Source organism: Oncorhynchus tshawytscha, linkage group LG13 (assembly GCF_018296145.1).
Source record: "Oncorhynchus tshawytscha isolate Ot180627B linkage group LG13, Otsh_v2.0, whole genome shotgun sequence".
Taxonomy (NCBI): domain Eukaryota; kingdom Metazoa; phylum Chordata; class Actinopteri; order Salmoniformes; family Salmonidae; genus Oncorhynchus; species Oncorhynchus tshawytscha.
Window position 1 is genome coordinate 9,545,442 of NC_056441.1, and position 16,315 is coordinate 9,561,756.

General features: G+C 44.5%; 1 protein-coding gene across 1 annotated transcript in view; it reads left to right on the plus strand.

The window, feature by feature from the left end:
- The window catches only part of myo1g (myosin IG), an 81,778-nt gene that overhangs the window by 22,838 nt on the left and 42,625 nt on the right, over window positions 1-16,315 (plus strand). The window contains exons 11-16 of the mRNA XM_042295146.1: window positions 578-748; window positions 5,395-5,465; window positions 9,826-9,900; window positions 10,330-10,462; window positions 14,953-15,119; window positions 15,509-15,716. Coding sequence (XP_042151080.1) covers window positions 578-748; window positions 5,395-5,465; window positions 9,826-9,900; window positions 10,330-10,462; window positions 14,953-15,119; window positions 15,509-15,716 — 825 coding nt within the window. The remainder of the gene's footprint in view (window positions 1-577; window positions 749-5,394; window positions 5,466-9,825; window positions 9,901-10,329; window positions 10,463-14,952; window positions 15,120-15,508; window positions 15,717-16,315) is intronic.

Consider the following 16,315-nt stretch of genomic DNA (forward strand, 5'->3'; position numbering starts at 1 on the left):
AGAGAGGGTATCATCTGGCAGCATGTGAGTACCGGAGAGAGGGTATCATCTGGCAGCATGTGAGTACCGGAGAGAGGGTATCATCTGGCAGCATGTGAGTACCGGAGAGAGGGTATCATCTCAGCATGTGAGTACCGGAGAGAGGGTATCATCTGGCAGCATGTGAGTACCGGAGAGAGGGTATCATCTGGCAGCATGTGAGTACCGGAGAGAGGGTATCATCTGGCAGCATGTGAGTACCGGAGAGAGGGTATAATCTGGCAGCATGTGAGTACCGGAGAGAGGGTATAATCTGGCAGCATGTGAGTACCGGAGAGAGGGTATAATCTGGCAGCATGTGAGTACCGGAGAGAGGGTATCTGGCAGCAATTGAGTGGCGGACACGCACAAGCAAGCAAACGCATGGGCCCTGACACACACAGACGGACTGACACACACACACAGTCTTTCTCTCCCTGTTCTCTCTCTCCCCACCCCCTCTCTCTCCAAACATACACACTCCACAAACACACCACCCAGCACATGCAGTATTCATAAACAAACATTTAACAGTTCCTCTCCCCCCATGTGTTCCCAGATTGACTACTTTAACAACCAGATCATCGTGGATCTGGTGGAACAGCCCCATAAAGGCATCATCTCTGTGCTGGACGAGGCCTGTCTCTCTGTGGGGAAGGTGACAGACACTGTCTGCCTGGAGAGTATGGATGCTAAGCTGGGCCAACACCCCCACTACACCTCTCGCAAGGTGGGTCAGAACAGCACTGCCTCAAACAGAATAAACTGTTTTGAACTGTAAACACAATTACCTCCAGCTTTCCTTTACTTTCCGATAGCCTTGTCCCTATACAACCACTGTGTCCCTATATAACCACCGTGTCCCTATATAACCACCGTGTCCCTATACAACCACTGTGTCCCTATATAACCACCGTGTCCCTATATAACCACCGTGTCCATCCCTATATAACCACCGTGTCCCTATATAACCACTGTGTCCCTATATAACCACCGTGTCCCTATATAACCACTGTGTCCCTATATAACCACTGTGTCCCTATATAACCACTGTGTCCCTATATAACCACTGTGTCCCTCCCTATATAACCACCATGTCCCTATATAACCACCGTGTCCCTATACAACCACTGTGTCCCTATATAACCACTGTGTCCCTATATAACCACCGTGTCCCTCCCTATATAACCACCGTGTCCCTATATAACCACTGTGTCCCTATATAACCACCGTGTCCCTATATAACCACTGTGTCCCTATATAACCACTGTGTCCCTATATAACCACTGTGTCCCTCCCTATATAACCACCGTGTCCCTATATAACCACCATGTCCCTATATAACCACCGTGTCCCTCCCTATATAACCACCGTGTCCCTATAAAACCACTGTGTCCCTATACAACCACTGTGTCCCTATGTAACCACCGTGTCCCTATATAACCACCGTGTCCCTCCCTATATAACCACCGTGTCCCTATATAACCACTGTGTCCCTATATAACCACCGTGTCCCTATATAACCACTGTGTCCCTATATAACCACTGTGTCCCTATATAACCACCGTGTCCCTATATAACCACTGTGTCCCTATATAACCACTGTGTCCCTCCCTATATAACCACCGTGTCCCTATATAACCACCATGTCCCTATATAACCACCGTGTCCCTATATAACCACCGTGTCCCTATATAACCACCGTGTCCCTATATAACCACCGTGTCCCTATATAACCACCGTGTCCCTATATAACCACTGTGTCCCTATATAACCACTGTGTCCCTATATAACCACCGTGTCCCTATATAACCACCGTGTCCCTCCCTATATAACCACCGTGTCCCTATATAACCACTGTGTCCCTATATAACCACTGTGTCCCTCCCTATATAACCACAGTGTCCCTCCCTATATAACCACCGTGTCCCTCCCTATATAACCACCGTGTCCCTCCCTATATAACCACAGTGTCCCTCCCTATATAACCACCATGTCCCTATATAACCACTGTGTCCCTCCCTATATAACCACAGTGTCCCTCCCTATATAACCACCATGTCCCTATATAACCACTGTGTCCCTCCCTATATAACCACCGTGTCCCTCCCTATATAACCACCGTGTCCCTCTCTATATAACCACTGTGTCCCTCCCTATATAACTACCGTGTTAACCAAGGAGTAACCCCTTCTGCAAATTACACTAAAACCCCAAAACTTGAATCATGCTAAGAGGTTCAGAATCCTTCATCTACCTCAATAAAAGATGTCATTCTCGTTTAACCATCATCATACTGCAACTCCCCCATCAGGATCAATGGCCGGTTTACTGTCATTATACTGCAACTCTCCCATCAGGATCAATGGCTGGTTTAACTATCATTATACTGCAACTCTCCCATCAGGATCAATGGCTAGTTTAACTATCATTATACTGCAACTCTCCCATCAGGATCAATGGCTGGTTTATCATCATTATACTGCAACTCTCCCATCAGGATCAATGGCTGGTTTACTGTCATCATTATACTGCAACTCTCCCATCAGGATCAATGGCTGTTTTACTGTCATCATTATGTCCTGCAACTCTCAGGATCAATGGCTGGTTTTACTGTCATCATTATGCAACTCTCCCATCAGGACTTAATGGCTGTTTTTTACTGTCATCCCAATCAGGATCAATGGCTGGTTTATCATCATTATACTGCAACTCTCCCATCAGGATCAATGGCTGGTTTACTGTCATCATTATACTGCAACTCTCCCATCAGGATCAATGGCTGTTTTACTGTCATCATTATACCTCAACTCTCCCATCAGGATCAATGGCTGGTTTACTGTCATTATACTGCAACTCTCCCATCAGGATCAATGGCTGGTTTACTGTCATTATACTGCAACTCTCCCATCAGGATCAATGGCTGGTTTACTGTCATTATACTGCAACTCTCCCATCAGGATCAATGGCTGGTTTACTGTCATTATACTGCAACTCTCCCATCAGGATCAATGGCTGGTTTAACTATCATTATACTGCAACTCTCCCATCAGGATTAATGGTTGTTTTAACTATCATTATACTGCAACTCTCCTATCAGGACTTAATGGTTGTTTTAACTATCATTAAACTGCAACTCTCCCATCAGGACTTACTGGCTGGTTTACTGTCATTATACTGCAACTCTTCCATCAGGATCAATGGCTGGTTTAACTATCATTATACTGCAACTCTCCCATCAGGACTTACTGGCTGGTTTACTGTCATTATACTGCAACTCTTCCATCAGGATCAATGGCTGGTTTATCTATCATTATACTGCAACTCTCCCATCAGGATCAATGGCTGGTTTACTGTCATTATACTGCAACTCTCCCATCAGGATCAATGGCTGGTTTAACTATCATTATACTGCAACTCTCCTATCAGGACTTAATGGTTGTTTTAACTATCATTATACTGCAACTCTCCCATCAGGATCAATGGCTGGTTTACTGTCATTATACTGCAACTCTCCCATCAGGATTAATAGCTGGTTTAACTATCATTATACTGCAACTCTCCCATCAGGACTTACTGGCTGGTTTACTGTCATTATACTGCAACTCTCCCACCAGGATCAATGGCTTGTTTAATGTCATTATACTGCAACTCTCCCATCAGGACTTAATGGCTGGTTTACTGTCATTATACTGCAACTCTCCCATCCCATCAGGATCAATGGCTGGTTTACTGTCATTATACTGCAACTCTCCCATCAGGATCAATGGCTGGTTTACTGTCATTATACTGCAACTCTCCCATCAGGATCAATGGCTGGTTTACTGTCATTATACTGCAACTCTCCCATCAGGATTAATGGCTGGTTTAACTATCATTATACTGCAACTCTCCCATCAGGACTTAATGGCTGGTTTACTGTCATTATACTGCAACTCTCCCATCAGGATCAATGGCTGGTTTACTGTCATTATACTGCAACTCTCCCATCAGGATCAATGGCTGGTTTACTGTCATTATACTGCAACTCTCCCATCAGGACTTAATGGCTGGTTTACTGTCATTATACTGCAACTCTCCCATCAGGATCAATGGCTGGTTTACTGTCATTATACTGCAACTCTCCCATCAGGACTTAATGGCTGGTTTACTGTCATTATACTGCAACTCTCCCATCAGGATCAATGGCTGGTTTACTGTCATCAGGATATGGCTGGTTTACTGCAACTCTCCCATCAGGATCAATGGCTGGTTTACTGTCATTATACTGCAACTCTCCCATCAGGATCAATGGCTGGTTTACTGTCATTATACTGCAACTCTCCCATCAGGATCAATGGCTGGTTTAACTATCATTATACTGCAACTCTCCAATCAGGATCAATGGCTGGTTAGAGAATGGTTTTAACCCCCACTGGTGTGATATTAGTGATGTTAGTGCAGTTACACTGGATGTTCAGTAGAGAGCAGGGGTTTCCTGTTGTTTGTACTCTTATAGTTTCATTATCCTTCATCAGACAGCAAGAGTTTATTGAAAGCACTGAGACACACCGTAACATCCAATGGTAGTGGGTCTAAATGTTCGACATACTGCCAACTGTACTATAAAATACTTCCTTCTGTGTTCGTTGAAGAGATCTGTGTGAGAGATACAGTATGAGAGAGGTGTCATTTAAAGGGCTAGTGCAGTGAAAAACAATATTTTCTATTAGTTTTTAATTGTATTTCTACACTCTGAAATGGTGAAAATTATGATAATGCTCTTTTTGTGTAAAAGCTGTTTGAAAAAACATAATGGAATTTCAGCCTGTTCAGATGGGTTGGAACTTTGAGCCTACTTCATGACGTCACAATGTGATCTGATTATAATAGACCAATGACTGTTCATCTTGGCAACAGGGTGTGCTCTAGATCATCCTATCAACCAATCAAGGCTGTGTGTATAAATGTATTCATATTTGTTTCCTAACACCCACACGTTCCTAACACCCACATTATTCCAAGGGCCAAAGGAGGCTCAGGGAAATAAATTATAAAAATATATTTTGGAGTTGATTAAATAAACACAGTTATTCATTAGACGTACACTGATGATTTAAAAGTCAAAATATAAAGACTGCACGAGGGCTTTAAGATATGATTGGATCTCCCTCTGCCAGCCTATATTACAGAGTAACTGTGATGATGGGAATGACGTTGATGATGATGATGATGAAGATAATGAGGTTGATAATGATCATACTGACAACGATAATGATGCTAATCTCGAAGATAATTATGACGATAATGATCATGACGAAGATAATGACGATGATACTGATGACAATATTGATGTTGATGGCGCTCATAATTATGATGATGTCATCTACATTTTAGCTCGCGCCCTCAGACAAGACCATGGAGTTCCACAGAGATTTCCGTATCCGCCACTACGCTGGAGACGTCACGTGAGTCACATGCTTTCTTACCTATGCTTACCTATGCTAACCTATGCTTACCTATGCTTACCTATGCTTTTACCTCATTCATTTATCTCATTTACTATAATCTCATTTAATTTAATCTCAAATACTATCATCTCATTTGCTATAATGTCATTTACTATAATCTCATTTACCATAATCTCATTTACTATAATCTCATTTACTATAATCTCATTTACTATAATCTCATTTACCATAATCTCATTTACTATAATCTCATTTACCATAATCTCATTTACTATAATCTCATTTACCATAATCTCATTTACTATAATCTCATTAACTATAATCTCATTTACTTTATTCTCAAATACTTTAATCTCAAATACTATCATCTCATTTGCTATAATCTCATTTACTATAATCTCATTTACCATAATCTCATTTACCATAATCTCATTTACCATAATCTCATTTACTATAATCTCATTTACTATAATCTCATTTACTATAATCTCATTTACTATAATCTCATTTACTATAATCTCATTTACTATAATCTCATTTACTATAATCTCATTTACTATAATCTCATTTACTATAATCTCATTTACCATAATCTCATTTACTATAATCTCATTTACTATAATCTCATCTACTTTAATCTCATTTACTGCTAATCTCCTTCACCCCAGATGATTTAAGGCTGTCATGGTGGTTCAACAGGTGAAAGGTTATGATGACACAGGAAACACAGGAAAGGTCACATGTCAAAGGTCAAGATCAATGTTGAGTGGATGAAAAGTCAAGGGGAGTAAGTATAGGTAAAAGTAGCCAACCCAGTACCAGTTCCTAGTGCCTTGGCTACCACTGTTGGCATAAGTATTTCAGGACCTAAATTTAAAACGTGTGCTGACCTCAATTTTAGAAATAGCAGGACATAGTCTTTCTGAGGAAGACAGAGGGGAAGGGAGGGTGGGAGAGACAAGGGAGTAGACCAGACTGTTATCCAGTACCAGGGTCTTCCATTGGCTGACAATGTGTGTTTATCCAGTACCAGGGTCTTCCATTGGCTAACACTGTGGTTTTGCAGGATCTATTTTGCCGTCAAGTTTAGGGAGAGAGAAGACTATTTCCCCTCAGAAATAGTCATGTAGCTAAGCCTCGACCAGTGGTAATCATGAACGAGTCCAGTAGTAATGAGTCAGGGAATCCAGGTTGACATAATGTCCAACACATCCGTCATGAATCAGGTCCTGCTTAGTTTACGTTCATCCATCCATCATCAATTAGTTCATGCTTAGTTTACGTTCATCCATCCATCATCAATTAGGTCATGCTTAGTTTACGTTCATCCATCCATCATCAATTAGGTCATGCTTAGTTTACGTTCACCCATCCGTCATATGTTTAAATGAATGATTCTAATATTCCACCCTGAAACCATATAATTGTATGAAATGGAGTAGTCAGTGAAATTATATATCTGTGAGTGTAGTTTTAGTCAGAATTAGGGTATATCTTTATAGTATCTTAAACACAGACTGTCTGTGCAAAATTAGGTGTCGACCTGACTAGAGATTTGGGAGAGGACAGGGAGTACGTCTCAAGGTCCCAAGGTCTCCCTAATCTCTGTCGGCTGGGTAGTGAGACAGTATGTGCGTAGGATACCTACTGTTTGTGTGTGAAAGTATGTGCGTAAGGAGTCTGTTTGTGTGTGAGTTTGTGCATAAGGAGCTAGTATAAAATGAATGGTTTTGTACAACGAACCAGCGCTCTCGTGAATAAACATTTTGACTATTTTAGCTTGGTCTTTGTCTGTTTTATTCAACCAGTATCTTACATATTCTAGGTTGCAGACCGAGTAGTTTAATTGAATTGGGTTATGAACATCGAGAACATAATTCTCGTGACAGTCATCAATTAGGTCATGCTTAGTTTATGTTTGTCCATCCGTCATCAATTAGGTCATGCTTAGTTTACGTTCGTCCATCCATCATCCCACTCCCCTCCCCATCCCACCTCCTACTCGTGCTAAATATACCCTGCCATGTCCCCCCCCCCCAATCCCGTGCCCTCCTCCAGGTCTGACCTACTTTGTCCCTCCCACGACAATGTCTAGGGTTTACAGAGAATGGTGCGACAAACAAGAAAACACCCAGTCAGTTGATGAGAGAGGTCAAAGGAGAATGGCAAGAATGGTGCAAGCTAACAGGCAGGAGGCATCTTTGGGATGAGATGGAACGAGCTGTTCGCAGCATGAATGTAGGACCGTCCAATCCGCAGCAACTGTGTGACGCCATGCCGCCAGCACTGTGCTCTCTCTAGAGAGGTTCCTGGAATCTGGTTAGGTGGTTTTGAGAGACACACACACACACACACACAGACACACAGACACACACAAACACACACACAGACACACACACACACACACACGCACACGCACACACACGCAAATCAGCCTCCATCAGCCTCAGGAATACATCTGTCGTACTAACACTTCATCTGCCTCTCTGTCCAGTTGTGACAGACAGGGAGAGACAGACAGGCACAGTACCATGTCGGAGCCGTGTGTGTGTGTTTGAGGGTTAAGCCTGTCACATCTGGGGCTCTAATCCAGTGAAACAGCATGTCATTTTATGTAATCAGGTTGCGCCATGCATCCATATTTTAAGTTAGTTTATTCCTAACTAGTCCTGACACAGTTGTGTCAAATATCGTGGTGCGTGGTTCAACTCACTCTTTCAAAACACAATGTTCTCCTGTTTCTCAAATGTAAGCCCTTGAAATGTGTCAGTTTGCCAAGTTTACAATCCTACTATGTGCTGGGACTATCATTCTAAGCTTGTGCCTGAAGTCTCCCTCACTCATTTGAGAGAGAAGTGTTACATCTGTGTAGAAGGGATGGTGCTGGCAATGTAGTGTCCCAAAGGACACCCTTTCCCCTACATAGTGCACTACTTTTGCCCAGATCCCTATGGGGCAGTGTTAGTGCACTACTTTTGACCAGAGCCCTATGGGGCAGTGTTAGTGCACTACTTTTGACCAGAGCCCTATGGGGCAGTGTTAGTGCACTACTTTTGACCATAGCCCTATGGGGCAGTGTTAGTGCACTACTTTTGCCCAGATCCCTATGGGGCAGTGTTAGTGCACTACTTCTGACCAGAGCCCTATGGGGCAGTGTTAGTGCACTACTTTTGACCATAGCCCTATGGGGCAGTGTTAGTGCACTACTTTTGACCAGAGCCCTATATGGGGCAGTGTTAGTGCACTACTTTTGACCAGAGCCCTATGGGGCAGTGTTAGTGCACTACTTTTGACCAGATCCCAATGGGGCAGTGTTAGTGCACTACTTTTGACCAGAGCCCTATGGGGCAGTGTTAGTGCACTACTTTTGACCATAGCCCTATGGGGCAGTGTTAGTGCACTACTTTTGCCCAGATCCCAATGGGGCAGTGTTAGTGCACTACTTTTGACCAGAGCCCTATGGGGCAGTGTTAGTGAACTACTTTTGACCAGAGCCCTATGGGGCAGTGTTAGTGCACTACTTTTGACCAGAGCCCTATGGGGCAGTGTTAGTGCACTACTTCTGACCAGAGCCCTATGGGGCAGTGTTAGTGCACTACTTTTGACCAGAGCCCTATAGTCTACTGTTAGGTGAGGGGACATGAGAACTAATGAGGAACTAATGAGGACCTCTTCAATAGCCACTCTTATGTACTGTTTCTGTGTTACTTATGGTTGTGTCATGACTCATGTACTGTAGTGTTTTTAACTTGCCACTTCAGTAAGTTCTGTTGTAGGGGCCTTGAGTACATTTGAGCCTGTTTCCGTTTTTATTACCTCCCTTTGTCGCTCTCTGGCTCTATCTCTCTGGCTCGCGCTCTCTGGCTCGCTATCTCTCTGGCTCTATCTCTCTGGCTCTATCTCTCTGGCTCTATCTCTCTGTCTCGCGCTCTCTCTGGCTCGCGCTCTCTCTGGCTCTATCTCTCTGGCTCTATCTCTCTGGCTCGCGCTCTCTCTGGCTCTATCTCTCTAGCTCTATCTCTCTGGCTCGCACTCTCCTGGCTCTATCTCTCTGGCTCTATCTCTCTGGCTCTATCTCTCTGGCTCTATCTCTCCTGGCTCTATCTCTCCTGGCTCTATCTCTCTGGCTCTATCTCTCTGGCTCTATCTCTCTGGCTCGCGCTCTCTCTGGCTCTATCTCTCTGGCTCACGCTCTGTCTGGCTCTATCTCTCTGGCTCTATCTCTCTGGCTCACACTCTCTCTGGCTCTATCTCTATCTCTCTGGTTCTATCTCTCTGGCTCTATCTCTCTGGCTCTATCTCTCTGGCTCACGCTCTATTTCTCTCACTCTTACATCTCTCTGTCTGTCTATTTCAGGTACTCTGTCGAGGGCTTTTTGGACAAGAACAAGGACCCCCTCTTCCAAGATTTCAAGAGGCTCATGTTTAACAGGTGTCAAATGCAGTGCCTCGTTCACACACACACACACTTTACAAAATTAGAAACTCCTTGACAGCTCGGGAAATTAATTCCTCCTCTCCTCTCCTCTCCTCTCCTCCCTCTCCCTCTCCTCTCCTCTCCTCTCCTCTCCTCTCCTCTCCTCTCCTCTCCTCTCCTCTCCTCTCCTCTCCTCTCCTCTCCTCTCCTCTCCTCTCCTCTCCTCTCCTCTCCTCTCCTCTCCTCTCCTCTCCTTCCTACTTAATTCTGTTTTTTCAGTACTCTCTCCTGTCTTTCGTTCAGCTGTTCAAACCCTCTTTTCACTATTTTGAGCCTGTGTTCGTTCTGATAACCTCCCTCCATCTCTATATCTATGTATCTCTTCACATCTCTCTCACCGCCCCCCCCTCACACTCTCTCTCTCTCTGTTCTCTCGTGCTGTAGTTCCAACCCTGTGATGAAGGAGATGTGGCCTGATGGTCAGCTGAGCATCACAGAGGTCACCAAGCGACCCCTGACGGCAGCCACCCTCTTCAAGAACTCCATTGTGGCTCTAGTGGAAAAACTGAGCTGCAAGGTTAGTGCTGATTGGTTACTCAATGGTTGGTTTCTGGTTGAAATAAACCAAACAAACATGAGGGCAATTCTTCAGTAGAGAGATACTTGGTGTTCTTCTGGGCTTTCACTATCGGATTTTGGTGAAAAAAATAATAAAACTCTCCTCCAAACTTTTCGGGTGAAAGAAGACATATCCTTGTTGCTATGCAACGGAAGGAACATCAAGTCCACCGGAGGCGATTCTTTGTCTGCGTGTGTTTTTACCCTCCTCTGTCACTCTCCATGGTTTTCATTGACCTAGTTCTAAATAATAATATGAGCTTTACCTCTCTCTCTCCGGACATTGTGGACTAGCCACACCTGTGACTCTAACAGCTGGCCAAATCAACCGGCTCCTAGAAATATGGATAACGTTTATGTGTCAGACAAGATAAAACAATGTCTGTTTTTGAGAGGTCAGTCAGATGCTGACAACCTTTCAGGGATTATGATGGAGAGAGAATGTGTGTGTAAGTGAATGGGACCACATAATAAAGTGCCCTTTGTGTTGGGAGCTAGCTAGAGTTAGTTTGGTAGGGCATTAATCCCTGTCTGTCTGTCTGTCTGTCTGTCTGTCTGTCTGTCTGTCTGTCTGTCTGTCTGTCTGTCTGTCTGTCTGTCTGTCTGTCTGTCTGTCTGTCTGTCTGTCTGTCTGTCTGTCTGTCTGTCTGTCTGTCTGTCTGTCTGTCTGTCTGTCTGTCTGTCTGTCTGTCTGTCTGTCTGTCTGTCAGTGCTCAGAGCAGGAGAAGAGAGGGAAGCAACACAACACACACATACATACACGCACACACAGAGCATCACCCACCCACCTGGCTGTCCCTGACTGAGACTTTGTGACATTTTCTGCTGTTTGGGATGTCCTGCTCTTGTAGCGATGCCTGTCTGTGTGTGGGGGGGTACAAAGGTACCCCCAGGTACTCTGGTAGTTGATGGCGGATGGCTGAACGTAAACTAAACATGACCTAATTGATGATGGATGGATGAACGTAAACTAAGCATGACCTAATTGATGACGGATGGACGAACGTAAACTAAGCATGACCTAATTGATGACGGATGGATGAACGTAAACTAAGCATGACCTAATTGATGACGGATGGACGAACGTAAACTAAGCATGACCTAATTGATGACGGATGGACGAACGTAAACTAAGCATGACCTAATTGATGACGGATGGACGAACGTAAACTAAGCATGACCTAATTGATGACGGATGGACGAACGTAAACTAAGCATGACCTAATTGATGACGGATGGATGAACGTAAACTAAGCATGACCTAATTGATGACGGATGGACGAACGTAAACTAAGCATGACCTAATTGATGACGGATGGACGAACGTAAACTAAGCATGACCTAATTGATGACGGATGGACGAACGTAAACTAAGCATGACCTAATTGATGACGGATGGATGAACGTAAACTAAGCATGACCTAATTGATGACGATGGATGAACGGAAACTAAGCAGGACCTAATTGATGACGGATGGATGAACGTAAACTAAGCAGGACCTAATTGATGACGGATGGATGAACGTAAACTAAGCATGACCTAATTGATGACGATGGATGAACGTAAACTAAGCATGACCTAATTGATGACGATGGATGAACGGAAACTAAGCAGGACCTAATTGCTCAGATTTTGAAGATGTGTTGGACATTATGTCAACCTGGATTCCCTGACTCATGTGCTTGGATTCCAGGAAGAGAAGCTGCTGCCTTGGCAACAGCAAATGGGGATGCATAATAAATAACAGAACACTTAAAAACAGAGAAAACAGATAATGGTTGCCTCCCAAAATGGCCCCCTGTTCCCATAGTGCTCTGGTACAACGTGGTGCACTACATAGGAAATAGGGTGTAATTTGGGTCATAACCACTGTCGGTGCACTAAAAGCTTTAGTATTATAATATGACATTTTCACAGTTGAATAGTTTCTCACTGTATCACAGTCACTGTGAGTTTGGCAGAGCTAGAGTTTAATGATGCATTGATATTCTAATAGATAGATGTTGCTTGGGATGTATTTCTGCATCATTTCACAAGCCATATGCAGTCCTCTATGGCATGGCTATGCACCTCTGAGTACAGTACAGTCTGATCTCTAGAAAGTTGTCTAACCGAGCCAACTAGTCTCTCTCCTGTCTGACACTATATTGCTTTTGGACTTGTCTATTTGTGAGTGTGGAAGCGCCGTCCCGAGTAGAGTATAATATAACATATCATATTATGACTGTTAAGGGGAGATACCTGGTCAATTGTACAATGGAATGCCTTCAACGACAATGTGTCCTCCACATTTAACCCAACCCCTCTGAATCAGAGAGATGTGTGTGTGTGTGGGGGGGGGGCTGCCTTAATTGGCATCTGGGGAGCAGTTGTTGTTGGGGGATAACTACCTTGCTCAATCAAATCAAATCAAATGTATTTATATAGCCCTTCGTACATCAGCTGATATCTCAAAGTGCTGTACAGAAACCCAGCCTAAAACCCCAAACAGCAAGCAATGCAGGTGTAGAAGCACGGTGGCTAGGAAAAACTCCCTAGAAAGGCCAGAACCTAGGAAGAAACCTATTATGTCAATGGTATAACGGTAGATTTTTTCCACCTTGCTGGTTCAGGGATTCGAACCAGCAACCTTTCAGTTACTGCCCCAACACTCTTAACTACTGGCTACCTACCAATATTACATTATGTACACTATATGACCACCTTATGACTGTTCTACCACTCTGTGTGTTGCAGGAGCCTATATGACTACCGTATGACTGTTCTACCACTCTGTGTGTTGCAGGAGCCTATATGACCCCCGTATGACTGTTCCACTACTCTGTGTGTTGCAGGAGCCTATATGACCACCGTATGACTGTTCCACTACTCTGTGTGTTGCAGGAGCCTATATGACCCCCGTATGACTGTTCTACCACTCTATGTGTTGCAGGAGCCTATATGACCACCGTATGACTGTTCTACCACTCTATGTGTTGCAGGAGCCTATATGACCACCGTATGACTGTTCCACTACTCTATGTGTTGCAGGAGCCTATATGACCACCGTATGACTGTTCTACCACTCTGTGTGTTGCAGGAGCCTATATGACCACCGTATGACTGTTCCACTACTCTATGTGTTGCAGGAGCCTATATGACCACCGTATGACTGTTCTACCACTCTATGTGTTGCAGGAGCCTATATGACCCCCGTATGACTGTTCTACCACTCTGTGTGTTGCAGGAGCCTATATGACCCCCGTATGACTGTTCTACCACTCTGTGTGTTGCAGGAGCCTATATGACCCCCGTATGACTGTTCTACCACTCTGTGTGTTGCAGGAGCCTATATGACCACCGTATGACTGTTCTACCACTCTGTGTGTTGCAGGAGCCTATATGACTACCGTATGACTGTTCTACCACTCTGTGTGTTGCAGGAGCCTATATGACTACCGTATGACTGTTCTACCACTCTGTGTGTTGCAGGAGCCTATATGACCACCGTATGACTGTTCCACTACTCTGTGTGTTGCAGGAGCCTATATGACCACCGTATGACTGTTCCACTACTCTGTGTGTTGCAGGAGCCTATATGACCCCCGTATGACTGTTCTACCACTCTGTGTGTTGCAGGAGCCTATATGACTACCGTATGACTGTTCTACCACTCTGTGTGTTGCAGGAGCCTATATGACCACCGTATGACTGTTCCACTACTCTGTGTGTTGCAGGAGCCTATATGACCACCGTATGACTGTTCCACTACTCTGTGTGTTGCAGGAGCCTATATGACCCCCGTATGACTGTTCCACTACTCTGTGTGTTGCAGGAGCCTATATGACCACCGTATGACTGTTCCACTACTCTGTGTGTTGCAGGAGCCTATATGACCACCGTATGACTGTTCCACTACTCTGTGTGTTGCAGGAGCCTATATGACTACCGTATGACTGTTCTACCACTCTGTGTGTTGCAGGAGCCTATATGACCCCGTATGACTGTTCCACTACTCTGTGTGTTGCAGGAGCCTATATGACCCCGTATGACTGTTCCACTACTCTGTGTGTTGCAGGAGCCTATATGACCCCGTATGACTGTTCCACTACTCTGTGTGTTGCAGGAGCCTATATGACCCCCGTATGACTGTTCCACTACTCTGTGTGTTGCAGGAGCCTATATGACCCCCGTATGACTGTTCCACTACTCTGTGTGTTGCAGGAGCCTATATGACCACCGTATGACTGTTCCACTACTCTGTGTGTTGCAGGAGCCTATATGACCCCCGTATGACTGTTCTACCACTCTGTGTGTTGCAGGAGCCTATATGACTACCGTATGACTGTTCCACCACTCTGTGTGTTGCAGGAGCCTATATGACTACCGTATGACTGTTCTACCACTCTATGTGTTGCAGGAGCCTATATGACTACCGTATGACTGTTCCACTACTCTGTGTGTTGCAGGAGCCGTACTATGTTCGCTGTATTAAGCCAAATGATATGAAGTCTCCCGCGCTGTTTGACGATGCCCGCTGCCAACACCAGGTGGCGTACCTGGGCCTGTTGGAGAACGTCAGAGTGCGGAGAGCAGGGTTCGCCTACCGCCAAGCCTACACACGCTTCCTACAGAGGTCAGAGGTCATGCATACCCTGAGGTCAAAAGTCATTGGGGAGAAAGCATTACATTAAGAATGAGTCATTCTTCTGGAATTAAAGTCAATGTCCATGAATGCAATGACATTCGGACACGTTATGTGAATAACAAGCTTTGTATGACTGTCTGTGTTCTAACCATGTGTATAATGGAATGATTTGAATCTGTCCAATGTCGATTCCTAGCCTGAGTGCCTGTCTGTTTGTGCTATCAGACCAACTCCTTGTCACTCGTTGTCATGCCAATAAGCATTGTAGTTGGTAAAAGCACAGATCTTGGGACTACGCTACTCCAATCCTATATTATGTCAAAAACACAACTTCCTGTATCATGAAGTCTTCTTCTCCCCTCCTGTGTGGCCTGTAGGTATAAGATGACCTGTGAGTACACCTGGCCCAACCACCTGATGGGAACAGACAGGGAGGCAGTGGAGGCTATTGTCACGCAGCATGGTTTCCAGGATGACGTCGCGTATGGACATACCAAGCTGTTTGTGCGAACGCCAAAGTCTCTCTTCACCCTGGAGCAGGAGAGAGCCGCTCTCATCCCTGTCCTGGTGCTCTTCCTACAGAAGGTAATCTCTTCTAATGGCCCGAGGCTGTGGTGATGGTAAAAGTCGAGATTACAACCTGGCTCGTGTTCAGTAGAGACAAAGCAGGAGAAAATGTTCTGAAGCAAAGGATGTAATACTTCTGGATCTGTCCAGTGAGAAGGCTCATTTTCATTTTCTGTTTCAAATGTTTTCTTCTGTTTGTTCCTATTGAACAAGCCCTTGTTCTCAGTGACTCTACAGTTAATACTATGGCTTTTATCCTGGATTTTAAGCTACTTAGATGAGAATGTCCTTTTTCCTGTTTGCAGCTAGTCCTAATTAAAACCCCCATCGACAGTTTGCCGTCACAATCTGAACCACACAGCAGCAGCCTCCTACTAAGACCTCTGCCTTTCATTTGTCTTCAGCTCGACAATGATTTGGGTCCCAGTCATAGGTCGAATCCCAAATGGCACACAATTCCCTATCTAGTGCGCTACTTTTGAGTAAGTAGTGCGCTATGTAGGGAACATGGTGCCATTTCAGACGAAGTCATATTCTACCCAATGTGATTAATTAATCTGCCTAGTCAAGTGGAGAAAGCTCTGATTACAATAACTGGGATAATGAATGCAATCAGA